The 23,331-nt window shown below is 38.2% G+C and overlaps 1 protein-coding gene across 3 annotated transcripts in view; it reads left to right on the top strand.

Annotated features, from left to right (window-relative positions):
• Positions 1–23,331, top strand: part of TPST1 (tyrosylprotein sulfotransferase 1) — a 175,013-nt gene that overhangs the window by 103,245 nt on the left and 48,437 nt on the right. For all 3 annotated transcript variants that reach the window (XM_040456219.1, XM_040456218.1, XM_040456217.1), the window contains one exon: positions 9,797–9,995. In XM_040456219.1, the coding sequence (XP_040312153.1) occupies positions 9,797–9,995 (199 nt within the window). The remainder of the gene's footprint in view (positions 1–9,796; positions 9,996–23,331) is intronic.

The raw sequence follows: 23,331 nt of genomic DNA, 5'->3' as shown, positions 1-23,331 counted from the left end.
ATTCTGTTTTTTCTTATAAGAACTTTGTATGAGATTTGATCTTAACTTTTTTTGTCCATTTGTACATGAAAATAGTTTTCTTGAAATTTCAAGGAGTAATAGTTCAAGATTTGTTTATATATTTCACAGATCTCTTTCTGTTTTCTTTGGAAGATTTTAAAATAATGTGGTGGTTTACTTTTTGATATTTCCTGGCTCTCTGCCCTATTCTCAATCATATTCTCAATCTTCTCATTCCTTTGTCTCTGACCCTATTCTGACTCTACTCTTAGAACTTTCTGTTTAGTGCGGTGCCCTGTCCTGGAAAGGAGCTATGGCTCCTTGGCTGGTTGGTTTCAAGAGTTCATGTTTCCCAGCCTTCTCTGACTCCTTTCAGAACTTAACCTTTGTACTCATCTTTAGATTTGGGTGACACCCCTCCCAGTTTCAACTATATTCTAAAGTAGATCTGGTGTAATTTCCAAAGTACAGTTGATCTTTGAGTAACATGGGTTTGAAATGTGCAGATCCACTAATACATGGACTTCTTCAATGATATATTGGGAAAATTTTGGGAGATTTGTGACAACTTGAAAAAATTCTCAGACAAACCATGTGGCCTGGAGATATTGAAAAAAAAAATAAAAAGTAAGGTATGTCATGTGCATAAGATATATAGGTACTAGTCTTTTATCATTTACTATCATAAAATGTATACAAATCTATTATAAAAAGTTAAGCTTTGGGGTGCCTGAGTGGCTCAGTCGGTTGAGCATCCGACTTCGGCTCAGGTCATGATCTCATGATTCATGAGTTCGAGCCCCACGTCAGGCTCTGTGCTGACAGCTCGGAGCCTGGAGCCTTCTTCAGATTCTGTGTCCACCCCCCCCCACCCCACCCCTGCTTGTGCTCTGTCTCTGTCTTTCAAAAATGAATAAACATAAAAAAAAGTTGTTTTACCAAAAATTATGCCCACAGACTTAGAGACTGTACATATTTTCATTTTTTGATGGCTAATGTTAGAAATATGTATATCTACAGTGTTTTATATCATGTACAATGATATTGATGTAGGTATTGATAGACAATTCATAGATGAATAAACTTACATATCATAAATAGTGCATTTTTTCTTCCTTGTGATTATTAAAATAACATTGTTTTCTAGGGGTTCCTGGAAGGTTCAGTCGGTTAAGCATCTGACTTCAGCTCAGGTCGTGATCTCGCAGTTTATGAGTTCAAGCCTGGCGTCCGGCTCTGTGCTGACAGCTTGGGGCCTGGAGCCAGCTTCTGATTCTGCATCTCCCTCTCTCTCTCTCTGCCCCTCCACTGTTCACACTCTGTCTCTTTCTGTCAAAAACAAATAAACATTAAAAAAAGTTTTTTTTAATAACATTGTTTTCTCTAGCCTACCTTATTGTATCACTTTACAGTATAAACTACATATAATGTACAAAATATGTGTTAATTGACTTTTTATGTTATCAGTAACTCTTCCTGTCAACACACTATTAGTAGTTCAGTTTTGGGGAACGCCAAAGTTATACAAGAGGGATGCCTGGCTGGCTCAGCTGGTAGAGCATGTAACTCTTTATCTCAGGAATCATGAGTTCAAGTTCCACATTGGGCATAGAAATTACTTAACAAAAGTAAAGAATTATACAAGGATTTTCAAGTGCGTGGACATCAGCAACCCTAAATGCCATGTTGTTCAAGGGTCAGTCTTGTAAATGTCTTTTCGATGCCCTGTTGCTACCTTCTCCTTCCTCCCACTAGTTTCATGTAGGTATTACCGTTATGTTATTGTTTCCAACCACTTGTATTTTGGGGTCTGTAGGGCAACTTTGTCACCTAATTTTATTTTAAATTTTTTTTTTCCAACGTTTTTTTATTTATTTTTGGGACAGAGAGAGACAGAGCATGAACGGGGGAGGGAGGGGCAGAGAGAGAGGGAGACACAGAATCGGAAACAGGCTCCAGGCTCCGAGCCATCAGCCCAGAGCCTGACGCGGGGCTCGAACTCCCGGACCGCGAGATCGTGACCTGGCTGAAGTCGGACGCTTAACCGACTGCGCCACCCAGGCGCCCCATATTTTAAATGTTTGTCATGGTTTTTTGGCTTTGCTATCTGGTTTCTTGGTTTTCGTGGATGATTTGACAAGCTTTAAAAACCTATTCTTGTGGTTTCTCAGATTCCCTCTCATTTTCAGGTCTTGGACTTAGAATACCTGGGGAGGCACTGCAGGATTTTGAACAGAGGAGTGACACAACCTAACTCTCTCTGGTATATGTAATGTAGATAGACCACAGGATGTGAAGGAAGAAGCAGGGTAGCTATTAGAATATTGTAGAAATCCAGGCAAGAGATAATGTTGGCTTGGACCAGGGGAGTAGCTGTGGAGTTGATGAGAAATGACCATATTTGGATATATTTTTGAAGTATAAATTGATAAGATTTTCAGATGGATTAGATATGGAGTTTGAGAGAAAGAGGGTAGTCAAAAGACAGTTCCAGGTTTTTTTTATTAAATTTTTTTTTCTGCGTTTTTTCATTTTTGAAAGACAGAGAGAGACAGAGGTGGGGCAGAGAGAGAGGGGGACACAGAATCCAAAGCAGGCTCCAGGCTCCGAGCTGTCAGCACAGAGCCCGACGCGGGGCTCAAACTCACAAACTGCGAGATCATGACCTAAGCTGAAGTCAGACGCTCAACCGACTGAACCACCCAGCGCCCCAAGATAGTTCCAGTTTTATTTTATTCTGCACAGGCAGAAGAATGGAGTGGTTTTCAGATACAATTGGGAGGGCCATGGGTGTAGTATTTGGGGATAAAATCAGGAGTTAAGTTTGACCTGTGTTGAGCTTGAGATAGTTATTAGACTTCTGCATGGATCTTTGCAATCCCACTATTCCATGGACTGAAAAAGAAAGACATTGCTTATTATAGAAAATTGGAGAATACAGAAAAGTTACATAAGAATATAAAAATCACAATCACATCACGGTCATTGTGAGCATTTTGATATGATTCTGTGAGAATATATAACACATCACAAAATTGCATTTCTGTTGTGTACACAGTTTTTTAAGGTTTATTTATTTTGAGAGAGAAAACAGGAGAAGAGGAGAGAGGGAGAGAGAGAATCCCAAGCAGGCTCTGCACTGTCAGCACAGAGCCCAACATGGGACTCAGTCTCACAGACCGTGGATCATAACCTGAGCCGAGATCAAGAGTCATCTATTAATTGACTGAGCCACCCAGGTCCCCTAAATCCACTTTCACAAGACATAACCTAAGCATTTGCTAAGAGTGAAATGGTCTTTGAAAACATGACTTTTAATGGTATTTCATCTTTTGTTTTAGTCTAATAAGTCTAACCATATGGATTATATACTCTTACCCATTCGTTTTTGCCTGTCCATTCTAGCCCTGATGCTTCCTTTAGTCCAGAGAATTTGGTTTCCTGTAGTAGTTGCTGTGTATCATAATTCATACCTGTGGTTTGGCAGCCTGCCTGGTTCAAGAAAGATCCATGCTTTTAAAATGAGTGTTTTGGAAGATTATATTCACCTCAGTCATTTCAAGATTTTGGCGTTGTCCCCGAGGGCAGGTGGCTTCTACTATGAACACTGCAGAGGGAAGTGAGCCTCGATGCCTAGGACTGGGGGAGAATCTGCTGATTCACAGATGTCAGGCCTTGCAGCGGTGTTCCCAGGCTGTGGGTGTTGAGAAATCCCAGTCTAGCAGGCACTATGTGTTAAGGTCCCAGTGAGACTAGTGGTATGGTAACTAATTTATATCCTAGTACAATTAGGCGTAAGTGGTGGTTAATTTCTAGAAAGACTGAAGGAGTGAAGGGAATTTGATGAACTGCATGCAGCCTGCAGGTTGTTGTTCTCTAGGAAAGAAAATCAGGCTTTCTGAACGAAGCTCATTTCTCTCTAATAACTGTATCCTTTTGAACAGAGATCAACAAACTTTTTCTGTAAAGGACCAAGTATTTTTGACTTGACAGGCCATACAGTTTCTGTTGTAATATTCAGCTCTGAGTTAGAGCAAAAACAGCCATAGACTGTACAGAAACTTGTGGATGTGGCTGTGTTCCAGTAGAACTTTATTTACAAAATAGGCAGCAGAGCAAATTTGGGCCACAGTTTTCCAATCTCTGCTTTTGAAGAATGTTTTTTAAAACGGAGTATTAGTGGCTATTATCCTCAGTCTCTGAGGATCAGTTTTCTTAGATCTCAAAGCTAGATCACACAGGCCCAACTTCCAGGTCTGCATTCTCCCACTGCACCTTGCTGCCTCATAGAAAAAGGCAAACGAAACAGCTAGAGCCCCTGGGAAGAGAGGAAAGGTGAGCCTGAAGAGCTGATTTGGAACTAAGAAGCAACTCTAAAAGTTTAATTGTAGAAAGTTTGTGTGGCTCATGAGGCAGTGACCTCCTGGAGGATTGGGACCATACCCACCCTCTTGTTTTTTATTTTATTTTCTATTTCATTCTATTATTATTATTATTATTTTTTTTTTTTTTTTACTGTAGCTCAACAAATACTCTTTTGAACCTGGTAAGTGCAAAGTAAACACTATTTTGTATTTCTTTTCTTCCTCTCATCTTCCCCACCCAAGCAGCTTCAATACATTCTTGGCTCTCCACTTTCTAAGTGTACCAGGTCTCTCCTGTGTGTAAAAGTTGATGGGGCCCTTTCGTGATGAAGGACAGCACCCGAGACTCCCCCACACAGACCCTACGTGCCCTTAAAATGCAGTCTCAGATTACAATTGACAGTTTTTTTCTATGAAGAGCTAAATACTAAATATGTTAGGTTTGGGGAACAAGATGGTCTTTACCTCAACTACTCAACCCTGCCATTGAAGAGCAGCCATAGATAATGTGTAACAAATGGGCATGGCTGTATTCCAATAAAACTATGACATTGAAATTTAATATGATTTTCTTGTGTTAAGAAATATTCTTTTGAGTTTTTAAAAACCATTTAAATATGTAAAAACCATTCTTAGCTTGAAGGCTAGACAAAAACAGGCAGTGGGACTGAATTTGGCCTGTGGCCCATACATTGCTAACCCTTGCCTTAGCAGCTTGGCAATTTGCCCTGATTCATGTCCCACCCTAGGAGAAGAACGGCTTAGTTGTGTTATCTGGAATCACTTACATAGTTTTTAGCTTTTGTCATTACATTTATTATGCTGCATATTAATCATATGTATTTGTTTTTCTCTCTTATTGGACTCTGAGCTTCTTGAGAGGAGGGCCATGATCTAGTCAGTCATTTTTGCATCCTTGGTATCCACCACTTGACCTGACACATAGTGGGTATTCAGAAAATGTTTAATTTGAATTTTACGATCAATAAATAAAAAATGTCATTACTACTGAAACACTAGAGAAACACCTGACTGATAGGCAGTAGGCCTTTCCAAGTTCTTCCCTTTAGCGGTCCATAATAACTGCATGTGCTGCTAGTGGATCTTTGGACTCAGTGGTTACATAACAAAAACCTTTCCAGATTCTTTCATTTTAGAGTTCTCTATCACTTTCAGACAAGGGATGGTTGTACTTTAAGTTATTACTTTGATCATAATGACAAACAATGGCTTTCATGTTTCTTATGAACAGTGCTATAATCTGGATGAAAAAACAATAATAGCTATTGTTTATTGAGCATATACTACATTCCAGTATCTTAGTGAACGCTAGTGTTTCTTTAGGCTTTTGATAACTTTTTGATTACCATCAATTTACCTCTTTTTCTGGGTTCTATACTCCTAAAACAAAACAAAGCAACAGCATTGTAATGCTTTTCCTCCATACTACCTACTGTAATGAGTGATAACACTGTCTACTCTGCCCTTCACATCTAATCTGAATTCACCTAGACTCCATCCCCTCTTCCCCATATCTAATTGGCCACTAAGTCTTATCAGTGTTTTTTTTAATCTGTCGAGTTTTCCTTCTACTTCTATCACTTGCTCTACTGAATTAATAATTTCTCAAGTTTTCCAATATATAGTTAAACATCTTTACTAGTTTTTCTGACCTTGATTACCCTGTCCCTCAATCTGCCTTACCCATAATTATCAGCATTGAATGCTTCTAGCAGTAACCTAATCATGTCAGTCCCATGATTAAAACTCTTCTATCATTCCCATCATTTTCAAGATAAAGTCAATTTCCCAGTCATGACATACAAGACCCTATGTGTGACTCCAGAGCTTAACACACACATGTTTCAGAACTCAGAAATATTTGGACCTCAGAGAGGTCGTATAATGTACATAATATTATAAAATACCCTCTGCTTATTCTGTGTCAGCACTGTGTAATCAGACACATTAATATTTCTTCATCAAAGAGTTTGGTTGTTTATGCCAACTAGAATAATGACTATAAATAGATTCCTATCAGTTCAGGTCATGTTTTGCTGCCAGAAGAAGGCAAGAAACTGTTTACTTTTTAGAGTTTTTTAGATCTCAGAATTTGAGATAGGAGATTATGGCCCTGTAGATACCCAGTGGTCTGCTAGAGCTGACTTGCCCTGGCTGTCAAGAGCCCAGTTTGCACATCTCTTCTCGACTCTGCAGTTGGTGAGGCACGTTGGTAGTTTGAAATCAGCCATGGAAGGTATGGTATTTATGCCATGGACCTCAGTAAATGCAACAAATCATGGCTTTTCCCCTCCCTGGAGATCAGGTTGTTAAACATTACCAGCAAAGCGTTGTATATATTCCTAATATATGTATAGTATATTTGTGTATTTTTACCATTGTGGCAAACCAACTTGCTCACACTATGTAGTAAGGAACAGAAGAGTAAAGTTTTCAGGGAAACACAGAATGTAAAAATTAAGAAGATCTGGGGTGCCTGGGTGGCGCAGTCGGTTAAGCGTCCGACTTCAGCCAGGTCACGATCTCGCGGTCTGTGAGTTTGAGCCCCGCGTCAGGCTCTGGGCTGATGGCTCAGAGCCTGGAGCCTGTTTCCGATTCTGTGTCTCCCTCTCTCTCTGCCCCTCCACCGTTCATGCTCTGTCTCTCTCTGTCCCAAAAATAAATAAACGTTGAAAAAAAATTAAAAAAAAAATTAAGAAGATCGATAAGAGAAACTGGGAAAAATTGGAGCTTTGGAACCAGAGCTTCAAATTCTAACTCCACTTTTTTCCAGGCTGTATGACCCTGGATAAATCACTTATCTGGATTTCAGTTTACACATTTGAAAAATGGGGACTGATATCTTTCTCTTAAGGTTGTTTTAGGGATCTATAATTAGATATCACATGTAAAGCCTAACATAGAATGAATAGAAAATGTTATTCTTTGTTTACTATAAGCCTTATTTTTCTGGAGATGTTTATTTCTGCAGACATGACTCCCATTCTCTAACATCGCTAATGCCCCCACAGAAAATATCATGCAGTTTAGCACTTGTATGTTTTCTGGTTAGTTCATCTTGTGTCAGTTGATCTCCTTATAAAAATGATCCTTGACTTTTCTTGAGCATGTCTGTCTAAACTAAATTTACGGGGCGTTCCCCCCATCCCCCGTGAAAAGCTTTCAGTCATTCACTTAATAAACATTAATTGAGCATCTATTACATGTTAACGTGCTAGGTGCCAGTGATAGATTAACAAGACATAGACCCTCCTTATGTTTCCATGGAATGATAGTTGGGCAAGGAAGCCAACTGTTTAAGTGCAGGGAAATTGGGAGGTTTTGTAATCATCTGGGTGAGATGTGATGGTGATAAGAACTGAGGTAGTGGCAGTAGGAATGAAGGAGAGATGTCTTACTCAAAGATGAAGACTGTAGAACTGGACAACTTGGGAGTGATCTTGCTTTCTTTCTCCCTGCCCCATCTGAGATCTCTGGCTTTGCCTTATGGATAGGTGGTGGTGCCATTTATCAATATAAGATGTACATAAAAGGGATCAGATCTTGAGCAGGAGATGATGGGTCCAGTTTTAGACCATCTTAGTTTTGAGGTGTGTGGGGGGTATATGGGCAGGGTGACCATATTTATCATTTACTTAAAATTACTTGAATTTATCATACAAACTTGAACATTTATGAGAGTGAGTAGGATGCGCCCTTAATATTGAAGCTGGGGCAATATTTATAAACTGGACCTGGCCTGGAAAACCCAAGGGTGTCAAGAAAAGACCATTAAATATCAAGCCATACAGGGAAAAAGCATAGAGTAGAAAGAGCAGTGGGTTAAGTGGAATCCTGAAGAAAAATTTAAGAGAGGGAGGAAATGTGATCATTGAAGCAGGAAGGGAACCTGGAGCCAGTGGTCTCACAGAATCCCAGGGAATAATCATTTTATTTTCTCTTGTCTGTTGTTTAGGAGTAGAGCCCCTTTGAAGGATTCATCATCAGATGCAGACCTCTCTGCAGTGAGAGGTCATGTACATGTTAAACATGTACCTGTTAAAAAGGGGTTTTTATCTTTTATGAGAATACTAATTTGAGTGACTTAGCTATTATAAAACTCTCTTAAGCACTTTTGTTTTGCAGTCATTTGGCCAAAATCTGCTAATTCAGATCCAGTTTAAATCTAGGTGTTATTTTATATTTATTTTATTTATATTTATTTATTTTATCCTAAGAGTATGAGTTATTTAGTCAAATATGTAAGTATAACCACTACAAGCACAAAGTAAATCTCTAGGTCAAGAGATAGAACACATTTTTTTCTGAAATACTGAAAATCATAAACAGCACTTCTTTTCCTTCCTTATAAAAAAGTGTTCTTCAGGAAGTCAACAGAAAAATAGAACAGGGGTGCGCCTGGGTGGCTCGGTCAATTAAGCATCTGACTCTTTTTTTTTTTTTAATTTTTTTTTTTAACGTTTATTTATTTTTGAGACAGAGAGAGACAGAGCGTGAATGGGGGAGGGTCAGAGAGAGGGAGACACAGAATCTGAAACAGGCTCCAGGCTCTGAGCTGTCAGCACAGAGCCCGACATGGGGCTCGAACTCACAGACCACGAAATCATGACCTGAGCTGAAGTCGGCCGCTTAACCGACTGAGCCACCCAGGCGCCCCTAAGTATCTGACTCTTGATTTCAGCTCAGGTCATGATCTCATGATTTCCTGAGATCGAGCCCTGCGTCAGGCTCTGTGCTAACTGCAGGAGCCTGCTTGGGAATCTCCTTCTCTCCCTCTTTCTCTGCCCCTCTCTTGCGCTTGCTTGGCTCTCTTTCTCTCTCTCTCAAAATAAACTTTAAAAAAAGGAAAAAAGGAAAAATAGAACAAATGAATATTTTGCATTCTTAGTGGATTATGCTGGCTATTTGCCTCCTAATATTTTATTGTGAAAAATTTCAAACATACAAAGAATTGAAAGAATTACACCTACTAACTATAATTAATATATTGCTGTATTTGCTTCATCACATATCTCTTTGTCCATCTGTTTATCCCTCTAGTCATTCATCAATCCATCTTATTTATTTATTTGTTTGTTTGTTTAATTTTGATGCCTTTCAAGTAAGTTGATTGGCTGTTTTGCTAAGAAAGCTTTATTTTTTCTGGATGTTGTAATTTGTACAGATGTTTTCAGCTGACCGTTTTTCCTGTTTCTAGAAATATGAAGTTGCCAATAATAACTGTCAAACTTAGAACATTAAAAAAAAAGCCTGGTAAATAGTGTCAAGCCCGATTAGTGTCTTCTTTCTCAATAGATTTATAACTGAGACACTTATAATTGTTAAAGTTATCAAAAAGAATTTCCATGGGTCTTTTAATATTATTTTTTGGTATTCTAAATAAATACTTATTCATACTGTATTGTTTTCAGAGTGGAGAGATCTACAGACCAAGTCATCAAGCCAGTCAATGTAGGAGCACTATCAAAATGGGTTGGGAAGATACCCCCAGATGTTTTACAAGACATGGCAGTGATTGCACCCATGCTTGCCAAACTTGGATATGACCCATATGCCAATCCACCTAACTATGGAAAACCTGATCCCAAAATTCTTGAAAACACTAGAAGGGTAAGTGAGAGTTTTTAAAATGAATTGAGAAAACTGAATATGGAATTTGGGTCCTGAGCATTTTTTTCTCCTTTTGCTTCTTATTTTTTGTGATCAGAAATTTACTTTAAGTTTGAGAAATTCTATTTCTAGAATGCTTTATCATGAGAACTCATCCTGCATTTGAAGGGTAACTGTGGCTTCCCAGGAAGTATGGGGACAGTTCTTTAATCTTTTTTGTGCAGTTTCTAGGAATGGTGCTGATTGTTGGGGAGATTTATTCTCATAGCCGATTACCACAGATTTGCTGGAAATACCAGAATTATTAGTGCCTCACTTCTAGGATTTTTTTTCCCTTTGAACCTAATAGCTTACTTTACTTTTAAACCTTTGTTTAAATGAGGCATGATTTCTTGATACTTGAAAACTGAACACTGGCTACATCAGAAGAATTATTACAGAGGTGTAAAGGGCAACCTTGCGATTGAAAGTTGTATTAAAGTGTAATTACAGCTTTTTCTCTTAATAAATTATGCTAACATCTTTATAAAATATTGTTTCAGACAAGCTGAAAACTCAGCTAATCTGAATATATACATTTCCGAGTGTAATTTATTTCAAATCAGACCTTGATGTATTCTTTTTTTATTGTGGTAAAATACACATAACGTTAAGTTTACCATTTTGACAATTTATAGGTGTATAGTTCGGCGGTATTAAGTATACCCACGTTGCTTGTGTACTTGCCGCCACCACCCAGATGAAAAACGTTCTGGAAGTTCATCTTCCCAAACTGAAACGACATGGTCATTACTCATTCCCTCTCCTTCCAGCCCCTGGCAACCACAATTCTACCCTCTGACTCTACATGCATTCTTGTCTGAGACTGCAGTTTCAACAACACAGCTATGTTAGTGTAAGTTCACTGATAGGCTGTTTGATTTCAAGGTGAAAATTCCTTGCTTTTCTCAAGTATTCTCTTGCTTGTGTCAGTGTCCTTCTCTCTCTACAATCTTAAATCATCTCTTTATTCTGTCCTTCTTTTGATACCTTTAATTGACAAACACACTTACATTTCATGAGGTTAATTTCCATGCAGATTTTTTTCTCTTAAGTATTATATACTTTCATTTTCCTTTTTTAGTTTGTAGTAGCTATCTAGGAAGAGCTATCTGTCTTCTTATAAACCATCATGTATACAGGCAGATCTTTTTACATAATCTTTATCCTTTTTTATGATTTCATATCTACAAACATTTTATTATAAAAATGTAAACTTATACAACTTATAAAATTAAAAAGATAAGAGAATAAAATTCGCCTCTGTTACCAACCATACACATACCATTCTTATTTCGATGGTTTTCCCTTCCTTCCTGCTTATTGTAAAACGTAAGATAGCATTGTTTTATAATCTTACTTTTGCGCGCGCGCGCACACACACACACACACACACACACACACACACACACGATTTTGTATCCAGCCCTTTCCTCCTAATGTTCGTTAGCATGTTGCTTTTTAAACATAATTTTTCATGGTTACATAATATATTACCAGATGAGCTACCTCAAATCCTTTCTTTTTTTTTTTTTTAATTTTTTTTTTTCAACATTTATTTATTTTTTGGGACAGAGAGAGACAGAGCATGAACGGGGGAGGGGCAGAGAGAGAGGGAGACACAGAATCGGAAACAGGCTCCAGGCTCTGAGCCATCAGCCCAGAGCCTGACGCGGGGCTCGAACTCACAGACCGCGAGATCGTGACCTGGCTGAAGTCGGACGCTTAACCGACTGCGCCACCCAGGCGCCCCCTCAAATCCTTTCTGAAGCACAGTAGTAGGTCAGTAAATGAATGAACAAATAAAATATATTTCCCTAGTATATGTCCTATAATTCATTTCACCATTTTCCTTTTGCTGCTTACAATTTTGTTTGACATATTATAGTGAACATCTTTGCACAAAATACATTTTTTGGTACAAATTACATTTTTGTCTCTTTTTGTTTTGTTTTTTATTTTTTTAGAGAGACAAAGAAAATGCAAGTCAGGGAGAGGGTTAGAGGCAGAAAGAGAGAGAATCCCAAGCAAGCTCTATGCTCAGCATGGAGCCCAGCCCGATGCAGGGCTTGATCCCACAACCCTGGGATCATGACCTGAGCAGAAATCAAGGGTCGGACACTCAAATGAGTGAGCCACTCAGGCACCCCTAGTGTCTTTTTCTAACATAGACTAAAAAAAGTAGAATTAAACCAGGTCCAAGTATCTGAAATTTTTTAAGTTGCTTGATATATGTTGATAATTTCTTTTTAATCTTTTGGACTATCCATATAATATAGGTAATTTTATTTTTGATTTTTGCTGACTTTAATAGGTTTCATTGATTAATGTAGTTGAACATTTTCCAGTTATTACCTACATGTCCACATTCTTTTATGAACCATCTCTGAAGTTTTAAAAAAGTTTACATTCTGCTAAAGATGAAGTACACATCAATCTAACATCCATTATCATAGTCCTTGGTAATCTCTTGACAATTGGTAATTCATAGCTTTCTCTTTTGTATGATATCAGAATGTTTTTTATAAACCAGAAATATGTACAAATGATATTTAGAGGTTTTCCAGGCAATAGACACTATAGTTTTCCTACATGCAAGTTGACTGGCTACATTATTCTTGGTCTGCTTGAAGGTTGGGAAGAATGCTGTGGTTTGAATCCATGTGACTAGAGAATTTGTTTCATACACATCTGTGGCTTTTTAAAGGGTTTCTGAATTCACACTGGATAAAAACCTTCCTCCCCCATCTCTATTTCTAAAGTGACAAATAATTTTGAGCCAAAAAAAGATAAAGTGTGAACTATAATTGCATTTTTGAGCACTTCATGATAATGCATACAAGCTGGCATTCCTGTTTTGTGGGGTTGGGTTTCGTAGCCCTTCTTGTAATCCAAATCCTATGTTTTTTCAAAGCTTTTTTGCCTGTAAAAATTCAGATGCTATTGTATGCAGCATTGATGATCATGAAGTTTCCTAAAGTCATGCTTAGAAAGTGATCTTTGATTGTCAGATGTGATGTGAGAATGGCTCCAGAAAAAGAAGATGGCTCAGGAGATTGTTCCCTTTATTTATGGGATGGGAGTGGGAAGAAATTCACATTTTGACCAGGAATATAGAATCCAAAGCTCCAGGACTAAACGTGCTGGTTTTCATACAGTTCTGGGTAGTCTGGAAGTATTGGTCTCTGAGTCAGCATATTTTGGGGACATATTGCCCAATTTTGAATAGAAAATCATGTGCTTGGTGGTTGCTGTGACTCAGAGGGTAAATTGGAAATTAAATACTAACATATTCCATACTCTTTCCCATCATAGTCTCTAATCCCAAAATTGTGGCACATTTAAGTAAATAGTGCCCTCTATCTTTTTAGATTTATAAACCTAATTGAGAACATGATGAAATGTATGGATTCCTATCTTAGAAATACCGACACATAGATACACAGAATTTTACCCACAATTTCAGTGAATTCATAGATGTCCCTGAAGCCCATCAGATTAAGGAATTCTGTTTTGTGGCCTCCTTAATCAAACTCATCCACTCATGTGGCTTTTTTTTTTTTAATGTTTATTTATTTTTGAGAGAGAGAGAAAGAAACATAGTACAAGCGGGGAAGGAGCAGAGAGAGAAGGAGAGACAGAATCTGAAGCAGGCTCCAGGCTCCGAGCTCTTAGCACAGAACCCAATGCCGAGCTGAAACTCACAAACCGTGAGATCATGACCTGAGCTGAAGTTGGACACTTAACTGACTGAGCCATCCAGGCGCCCCTTATATGGCTTTGATTACAGCCTATTTGCTGATGATCATAAATTTGGTATCTCCTAGTGGTTTTCTTTCCTAAGCTCCGAGCTCCATATTTCCATCTGCCATTTGAATCCTTCCACCTACGTGCTCACAGAGACCTGAAACTTGGTGACCAAAATTGAACTTATTTACCAAACGCATTCCTTGGTAGGAAGAAGCTCGATGGAGTTGTTCATTAAACTGAGTAGGAATCTAAAGTAAGGGTGAGATAGGATATGATCATCTATACTTGAAGCATCTATGAGTCACTGAGCAGGTAGGAGGAACAGAGTCCTCAGGGCACATGAGTCAAGCCAGAAAACAGTTTAAAGACCTTGTTACTAAACATGAAGAGAGAGCTGAAAAGCAGATCAAAGTATAAATGGAATATGCGTTGGAAACCTGAATAGACAGTACTAATGCAGAGCAAATAGTCAAATGGAAAAGCAGATATCAGGGTGTAGAACCCACAGTTGCAAGCAAGAAGGAACTTGATATAAGGCATAGGAACTGTTAGTAGACGTGTTAGACATTTTTGCTTGCCCGTTCCATCTTTACCTGTAGTAGGAACTATCTCTTAAAAAATAAACTAAAAATTCCTGATATTAATTTTTCCAGACTTTCTTAGAGGTGGGATAAGGATGTGGCCAATTTTTACTTAGGCAAAGCTATGTAAGGAGATGTCTTTTAGAGTTTTCTGGGAGACATTGAATTTTCTGGAAAAAAAAATAAAGAATTCTGTGAAAAGAGCTCATCCTTCCCCTCCTGCTTTTTGAACACTGCTATGGAAGAACATTATGCATGGCTGTGCTGCAGCCGTCTTGAGGTTGTAAGAGAAGGTATCACTGATACCCTGAAGATGATAAAAGGAAGACAAGGAAAGGGCCTGAGACCCTTGATTTCTGAGCTACTGAGCACAGCTCAGGACTGACCATTCACTTCACCTCTGGACTTCTTAGATGTTTGAGCTACTTTTAACCAGTTATTCTGTTATTATAGCGTTAAGCAGTAACTAGCAGTTAATGCTAGTGGACTCCTACTCTTCAGTGTGTAGCAGGAATAAAGCCCACCCAGTGAGGCAAGCAGAGTGAGTCCAAGAGAGTCTGGCATTATTTGAAGTCCTGGTTCTGGCTGTCTGTGAATATCATCTTCGACTCTGCTCTTGCCACAGTTATGTGAGACATCGTAATTCACATCCAGGAAAAATTCCCCCTTGGACTCCTTTCCTTTAATTGGGCTTCTGGGCCATAGTAGGAATATTCCAACTAATACTATTCTTGGTGAATTTGGAAGATGATAAATCTTTAGCTATTCCTCATTTCCTTGATTTTTTGTACTCAAATTTTAGCTGTTTTAGTTAAAAGAATACTTACTCTCTTAAAATTTTCATAGACCTTCAAAGCAACAACTGTAGAATTAAGTTCAGTTCCTTAATTTGGCTTCCCTCCCTGCCCAAGAGTTTTGCCTTGACTTTGAAAATAGGTAGAATTGTTTCCTTAGGGCATTTTATGAAGAATATATGAGGAAGTTCAGAGTTGTACATTTTACCATCTCTCAGAATACTTCAGTCAGCATTTAGATGTATCATTTTAAGGCTTCAATCATTAAACAGGTAATAAGTAAATAAGTGCTCTAGGCATAACACCTAGTTGCTTCCGAAGAAGCAAAGATTGGGTTTGTAGGAAGAAGATGTAGGTATTTAGAAAAGACATGATGTAGAAATAATAAGATCATGATAAGATGACAGAAAACTTTCCATTGTGTTTTAAAGGCATAAGAACTGGGGGCACCTGGGTGGCTCAGTCGGTTAAGCATCCAACTTTGCCTCAGGTCATGGTCTCACGGTTTGTGAGTTTGAGCCCCTTGTCAGGCTCTGTGCTGACAGCTCGGAGCCTGGAGCCTGCTTTGCATCTGTGTGTCCCTCTCTGCCCCTCCCCTGCTTGCACGTTCTCTCTCTCTCAAAAATAAATAATAAACATTAAAAATTTTTAATAAAATAAAGGCATAAAAACTGGTCTTAGAAACAGGAATTTGTCCACTGGGTCAGTCTAAAATCTGAGACTACCCCAAAGGAGTAGCCACAGCAAGACTGTGCTCTTTGTGACTCATCATTCAAAGTCAAATCTTGTCTCATTCTCTGTCACCATTTTGGCACAGTCATTCATAAGTGTATACCAATAATTTGTTTTCTGCCAGAAATCCTCTTGGGGGTAATGAGTTTCATGCATCCATATTTGCTTTTTTGCTGTATAAAATGAGTCATCTTCTTTGTTTTTTACTTACCTAGATCAAATGTCAAAGGAGCCCCTTTGTTGTGTGTACAAGCCTTGTGTTCCTTACTTGTGTCATTTCTGATTTAATACGTTTAAACCATCTTTAACAGCAGTTGTTTTCAGGTGTGACCCTATCTGAAGGCCTGTGAGGAATCCAGTCTCTTAAACAAAAGAAGCAGGTTCTATCGTTCCTCTCATTTTTCTCTTTCTGCCTTCATTAGTAAGACCACCTTTTGAGAAAGAGAACATTTGCAGCCAAGAGGTTTGGTTGGGTAGCTATTTACAGTTTCCCTTGGAATTTTATAGAAAGAAACCAATTCTCTTTATGTCAATTAATACATATTGTAAACATGCAGAAATGATTGTACTAAACAATAATATCTAACTCTTAGACGATCCACATCTATGATGGGAATATAATAAACCAGAATAATTAGAAGTCATTTTTTTACCCTGTGCTCCTCATCAGGGGAAAATATGGGAAAAGACACTTCTAGGCTAACTTGGTATCAGATTTCCAGTGCCTGGAACAGCTTTTTCCAATTACCATTTTTTAAAATGTTTATTTATTTTGAGAGAGAGAGAGAAAGCACACAGGGGAGGGGTGGAGAGAGAGAATCCCAAGCAGGCTCTGTGCTGTGAGCACAGAACCCTTCATGGGGCTTGATCTCATGAACCGTAAAATCATGACCCGAGCTGAAATCAAGAGTCAGATGCTTACCAACTGAGCCACCTAGGTGCCTCCTGGCCTTTTTTTTAGTTTATTTATTTATTTATTTTGAGAGAGAGAGCACACGAGCACACACATGAGTGGGGGAAGGGCAGAGAGAGAATCCCAAGCAGGCTCTGCTCTGTCAGCACAGATCCTGACACAAGGCTCAGACCCACTAACTGTGAGATCATGACCTGAGCCAAAATCAAGAGTCAGTCACTCAACCAACTGAGCCACCCAGGCACCCCTCCAATCATTTAAAATTCCATAAAGAAGGGCACCTCGGTGGCTCAGTCAATTGTGTCCAACTCTCGGTTTCAGCTCAGATGATTGTCTTACAGTTCGAGAGTTTTGCCCCACATTGGGCTCTGCACTGATGCCATGGAGCCTGCCTGGGATTCTCTCTCTCTGCCCCTACCCCTCAAAAATAAATGAATAAAAATATTTAAAATTTTTAAATAAAAATTCCTTAAAAATTTAATAAAGAGGAACAAAGATATGAAAGAGCTTTATGCTAAAGAATGGGGAAATTTTCCAATAATTTTATCATTGATTACATTGAGGACCACATTTATGTCACTTCCTTTTTTTGTTGTTGTTGGTTTTTTTTAATGTTTATTTTTGAGAGAGCATGTGTGAAGCGGAGGGCAGAGAGAGAGGAAGATGGAGGGTTCTAAGCAGGCTCCCCATAGTCATTGCAGAGCCTGATGCGGGGCTGGAACTCGTGAACTGTGAGATCATGACCTGAGCTGAAGTCGGACACTTAACTGACTAAGCCACCCAAGCACCCCTCATGTCACTTCCTTAATCCCAGCTTTACCAATGGCCACAAAGAAGGCAGACCAAGGATTGGACTCACCTTTACTATCCATTTCTAACTCCAGATTGAAAGGGCTGCCCTGACTAGAAAATGAAAAAGTTAGAGTTGTTAGCTGGTCTGCAAAACATCCTAACCCTGGTATCTCTCCCCTCTTTCTATAGTCACTCTGTCTTTCTGTATCCATTCTCAAGTCAAAGCTCCAGGTAAACAACATATCTGGAGTATAAGGAGCATGTGATAAAGGGCAGAACTGATGCTACAAAAAAAAAAAAAAAAGTAAAATTAATGACATAGAGACCACACTTGGGGTGCTCTTCTAGAATGAACATTGAAAGGACAGAGATGGAAATGATAGGTAGAAAAAAGTACGCATATGAAAGACAGAAAATTGAAAATTAACCAGTGAATAGGAAAAATCAGAAGAAATGGAACAGAAGCATCAATCAAATTTGTCATTGTAAAGAAAGTTTCTAAGGCTGAAAATGACCTGAAGAATAAAAGGGCTTACCATTTTCTAAAGAACATATGAAAAAAAACATGTCAGTACCATATTTGGTGGTATTTCTAAAATTTCAAATATCCTGGGGCGGGGGGCGGGGGGAACCTACATATAATGAGACAGAAAATAATAGGTTACCTACAAAAAAATAAAAACTATGCTGATGGCAGAATTCTCTTTTGCAGTACTGGATGTTAGAAATAATGGAGCAGTGGTTCTTAACGTGCACATACTCTATGGTGTCTTTGAACTCCCTAAAATAATATGCAAACTTATGTATGTCGATGCAAATTGATTTTCCTGGAAATAGAATCAATATCTTTCATCATATTTTCAAGTGTAACAAAGAGTGTTAATGGAGCAATATCCATAGCACTTTTTCCTTTGAAATAATTTAAAACAGAGAGAAAAGTCGCAAGAGCAATACAGAGAACTCCTGTATATCCTTTCTCAGATTTAGTCATTTTGTATCTTTTGGCCATAATTCTGTCCTTCACCAACCTCCCCCTACTATTACTACTTCTCCTCCTCCTCTCTTTCGCTCTCTGTATGTGTATAAGATATATTTACTAGGTTTACTTCTGTTTTCTCATTTTACAATAACACACATATACACACTATATTGTATTATGTTATTTATTCATTTATAACTTGACGATATATTGTATACACCATGCCCCTTTGCTTTTAATATTTCTTAAGAGTGAGGATATTTTCTTACATAACTTTGGTACAGTTCTCAAATTCAGAAACCTTCACGCTGACATAATGCTTTTATCTGATTTATGGTCTGTATTTCAGTGTTGTCAATTGTCCCAGTAATGTATTTTCTAGTTTTTCCCCCCTACCAGTATAGGTTTTGGTCTAAGGTAACATATTGTGTTTAGTTCCGTGTTGTTGTTTCAGTTCCCTTTAATATGTAACATTTCCTCATATGTTCTGTCTTTCATGACATTGACATTTTTGAAGAATTGAGGCAAGTTATTTTATACAGTGTTCCTAACTGTGGGTTTGTCTGATGTTTTCTCATGGTTAAATCAGACTGTACATTCCCAGCAGGATACTGGATACATGGTTTTGTTTCATTCTTAAGGAATCATATCTGGAGGCATATGATGTTCGTCTGTTCCTCCTTGGTGATGTTAATTTTTCTGTTTGTGAAGGTGTTTTTTCCAGTGTTTCCACTCTACGTTTATTTTCTCCCTTTCAATTAAAGCAACTTTACACTTTAAGACTGTGTGAATATCTTGCTTTTCATTAGACTTTTCAACCTAGATTTAGCAACCACTGATGATTTTTGCCCACAGCAGTCTTTATTATGATAATCACAAGATGCTGATTTTTCCAACCCTGTTACACTCTCTGTAATTCTGCACCTACTTGTATTTGTTATGATAGTGACAGGAAACAGATGGCACACTTTAAAGAGTTTAGCCAACAAGATTTTATTGAAGGGTTGCTTTACTGAAATGTGGCCATGGTTAAGAGTCAACAAGGAATGAGAAAGGGCCAATAACTAGAAAGAAAGAGAAGCCATTACCACCCGTAGGCCTGCAGAGAGGCCTTGCCACTTGCCACTGTGGTGAAAACCTGGAGGAACTGCACTTGGGTGCCATAGCTCCTGAGGAAAGCAGCCACTGACAGCACAGAGAGACAAGACAGAGGTTTTGTCCACCATGACGGGTTTGTCCATTTCTGAAAGAGAGGAAGGACAGAGAGAGAAACAGAATCCGAAGCAGGCTCCAGGCTCTGAGCTGTCAGCATAGAGCCCAATGTGGGGCTCAAACCCACAAACCGTGAGATCATGACCTGAGCTGAAGTCAGATGCTCAACCAACTGAGCCACCCAGGCACTCCAGGTTTGTCCATTTCTTCATGAAATTGTCAAAGTTTGCTTTATTTTGAGGCTACTTTATTGGGAGCTTACAAGTTTACAGTCATTACCATTTCCTGGCAAATTGAGCACTTTATCATAATCTAAAGATTCTGTCACTAAGAATGCTTTTTGTCTTACAATAGAGTTGCCAGATAAAATACAGAATGCCCAATTAAATTTTTATTTCAGATAAACAACAAATAAATTTTAGTGTATGTCCTAAGTAATGTTAAAAACTATTCATCATTTATCTGAAATACAAATTTAACTTACATAGTCCTCGGTTTTGTTTATTTTCACTAAATTTGGCAACCCTATCTTTAAAAGACTTTTTTTTTTTTTTTTTTTTTAGTACTTATATACTACCCTGACTTTGGTTGTAATTTCCCTTGTATGTCTTTTTCTATTTTGTAAATTTCAACATTTCTAAGTCTTTATGTTTGAATGGTTTTTAGCCTGTAGCTAGAATTGTATTTAATCTGGCAAATATCCTTTTTCTAGCAAGTTTTCTACATTTATTAGGATTACTTTATTATTATTATGTTTATGCTTATGTTTATGTTTATTTCTTTTTGAGAGAGAGAGAGCACGAGCAGGGGAGGGACAGAAAGAAGGAGACAGAGAATCCAAAGCAGGCTCCACACTGGCAGCACAAAGCCCAACGTGGGGCTTGAACCCATAAACCATGAGATCATGACCTGAGCCAAAGTCAGATACTCAACTAACTGAGCCACCCAGGAGCCCCTGTCCTTACTTTTTAAAACTCTATTTTCAAGTATTTTCTTATTTTCCCCACTTCTTTTGTGTTCTAGCTATCTCTTTTTTTGCTTGATTTTTAAAATTCCATCTTCCCCTCCTGCTGTTTTAGAAGTTAGACATATATTCTTTTGTTAGTCTTAAATTACTACTGTCCAAGCTCTACCTGATAAAATGTAAAGCTGTTTGATATTTTAAATCTCCACATAAACATTTACCCTTAGATAACCACCCTTTTAATGCTTTTGCTGTTACTGTTGACTATTTCAGTTCTTTTTTCTAACCCCACATGTTAGAATCATTATTATTATCTGTAGACAATATTTATTTATGTTTATGTACATGTTTACCACTTGCCTTTTTCTTGAGTACTTGCATCTGAGATTTTTATCAGGTGGGTGTCCCTATGTATATATAGGGAGATACATGTACATACACACAGCTGTACTATTTTACTACAATATATCTAACAGTGGCTTTTTTCTTTTATTTATTTGGCTCTGTGTACCTATTTTAGGCAAATTCCTATATTTCAATACTTCTGTAAAATTCTCAGCCATTTTTCCTTGAAAGTTGTGTTTCTTCCATTTTCTCCAGTTTGTCATTGGACTCCACAGTTAGTTGAATATTAAAATGTTTCATTCTGCCCTCTAAATATTTTAACATCTCTTTCATGTTTTCTGTCTTGTCTGTCTGCTATGTTCTGGGTAATTTCTTTGGATTCATTTTCTAATTCTCTCTTGGCTCTTTTTAACCTGCCTGCTATATTAAAATATTCTCTTGTTCCTTGCTTATTTTTTGAATATGTGTATTTTATGACATTTTAAAGAAGTGTTTATTTATTTTTGAGAGAGAGCATGCAAACAGGGGAGGCGCAGAGAGAGGAGGAGACAGAGAACTCTAAGCAGGCTCTGTGCTGTCAGCACAGAACCTGATGCAGGGCTCAAACCCACAAACCATAAGATCATGACCTGAGCCAAAATCAAGAGTTGGATGCTTAATCAATTTAGCCACCCAGGTGCCCTTATGGTAATTTTTAAAACATCAGAGTGATCTTGGGTGTTTAACTACTGAGAAATTCCTAGATTTCTTTTTTTTAATCAACGATTTATGTTCACTTTCATAGAGACATAGATACCATCCCCAAGTTTTCCTATATTCTTTTGTTTTTGTTGAATCAGAGTAGTTGAATTTGATAGAAGTTCGATGTTGCTTTGTTCAAACATTCATTTTGGGGACTTGAACTCTTGGATAAACATCAGTGGCCTTCATGTGAACCTTCATGTATTTTTCACCTAATATGTTTTGCATTTTAACAAATGACACTTTCTCATAAATAATAAATTGATAGACGAGAGTGTACAAAGGCTTCATCTTGTAGCAAAAATCTATTGATCATGTTTCATAATTGAATGAAGGTTGTGCAGGCTATTGCCAGTTTGTTTCTGCTAGCTGTTTGTTTGTTTGTTTGTTTAATATAGTTTATTGTCAAACTGGCTCACATACAGTGTGTAAAGTGTGCTCTTGGTTTTTGGGATAGATTCCCATGGTTCATTGCTTACATACAATACCCAGTGCTCATCCCAACAAGTGCCCTCCTCAATGCCCATCACCCATTTTCCCCCCATCAGCCCTCAGTTTGTTCTGTGTATTTAAGAGTCTCTTACGGTTTGCCTCCCTCCCTCTCTGTTTGTAACTTTTTTTCCCCTTCCCTTCCCCTATGGGCTTCTGTTAAGTTTCTCAAGATCCACATATGAGTGAAAACATATGATATCTGTCTTTCTCTGACTGACTTATTTCACTCACCATAACACTCTCCAGTTCCATCCACGTTGCTGCAAACGGCAGGATTTCATTCTTTCTCATTGCCAAGTAGTATTCCATTGTATATATAAACCACATCTTATTTATCCATTCATCAGTTGATGGACATTTAGGCTCTTTCCATAATTTGGCTATTGTTGAAAGCACTGCTGTAAACATTGGGGTACATGTGCCCCTGTGAATCAGCACTCCTCTGTCCTTTGGATTAATTCCTAGTCGTGCTATTGCTGGGTCATAGTGTTCTATTTTTAATTTTTTGAGGAACCTCCACACTGTTTTCCGGAGTGGTTGTACCAGTTTGCATTCCCACCAACGGTGCAGGAGGGTTCCTGTTTCTCCACATCCTCGCCAGCATCTGTAGTTTCCTGAGTTGTTCATTTTAGCCACTTTGACTGGTGTGAGGTGGTATCTCAATGTGGTTTTGATTTGTATTTCCCTGATGAGGAGTGATGTTGAGCATCTTTTCATGTGTCTGTTGGCCATCTGGATGTCTTCTTTGGAAAAATGTCTATTCATGTCTTTTTCCCATCTCTTCACTGGATTGTTTTTCAGGTGCTGAGTTTGGTAAGTTCTTTACAGATTTTGGATACTAGCCCTTTATCCGATATGTCATTTGCAAATATCTTTTAACATTCTGTTGGTTGCCTTTTAGTTTTGTTGGTTGTTTCCTTTGCAGTGCAGAAGCTTTTTATCTTGATGAGGTCCCAATAGCTCATTTTTGCTATTAATTCCCTTACCTTTGGAGATGTGTTG

This window comes from Herpailurus yagouaroundi, unplaced genomic scaffold, assembly GCF_014898765.1.
Source record: "Herpailurus yagouaroundi ecotype Mexico unplaced genomic scaffold, PumYag 216, whole genome shotgun sequence".
Taxonomy (NCBI): domain Eukaryota; kingdom Metazoa; phylum Chordata; class Mammalia; order Carnivora; family Felidae; genus Herpailurus; species Herpailurus yagouaroundi.
Note: the sequence above shows the minus strand (reverse complement) of the source record. Positions and strands in the feature narration are given on the sequence as shown.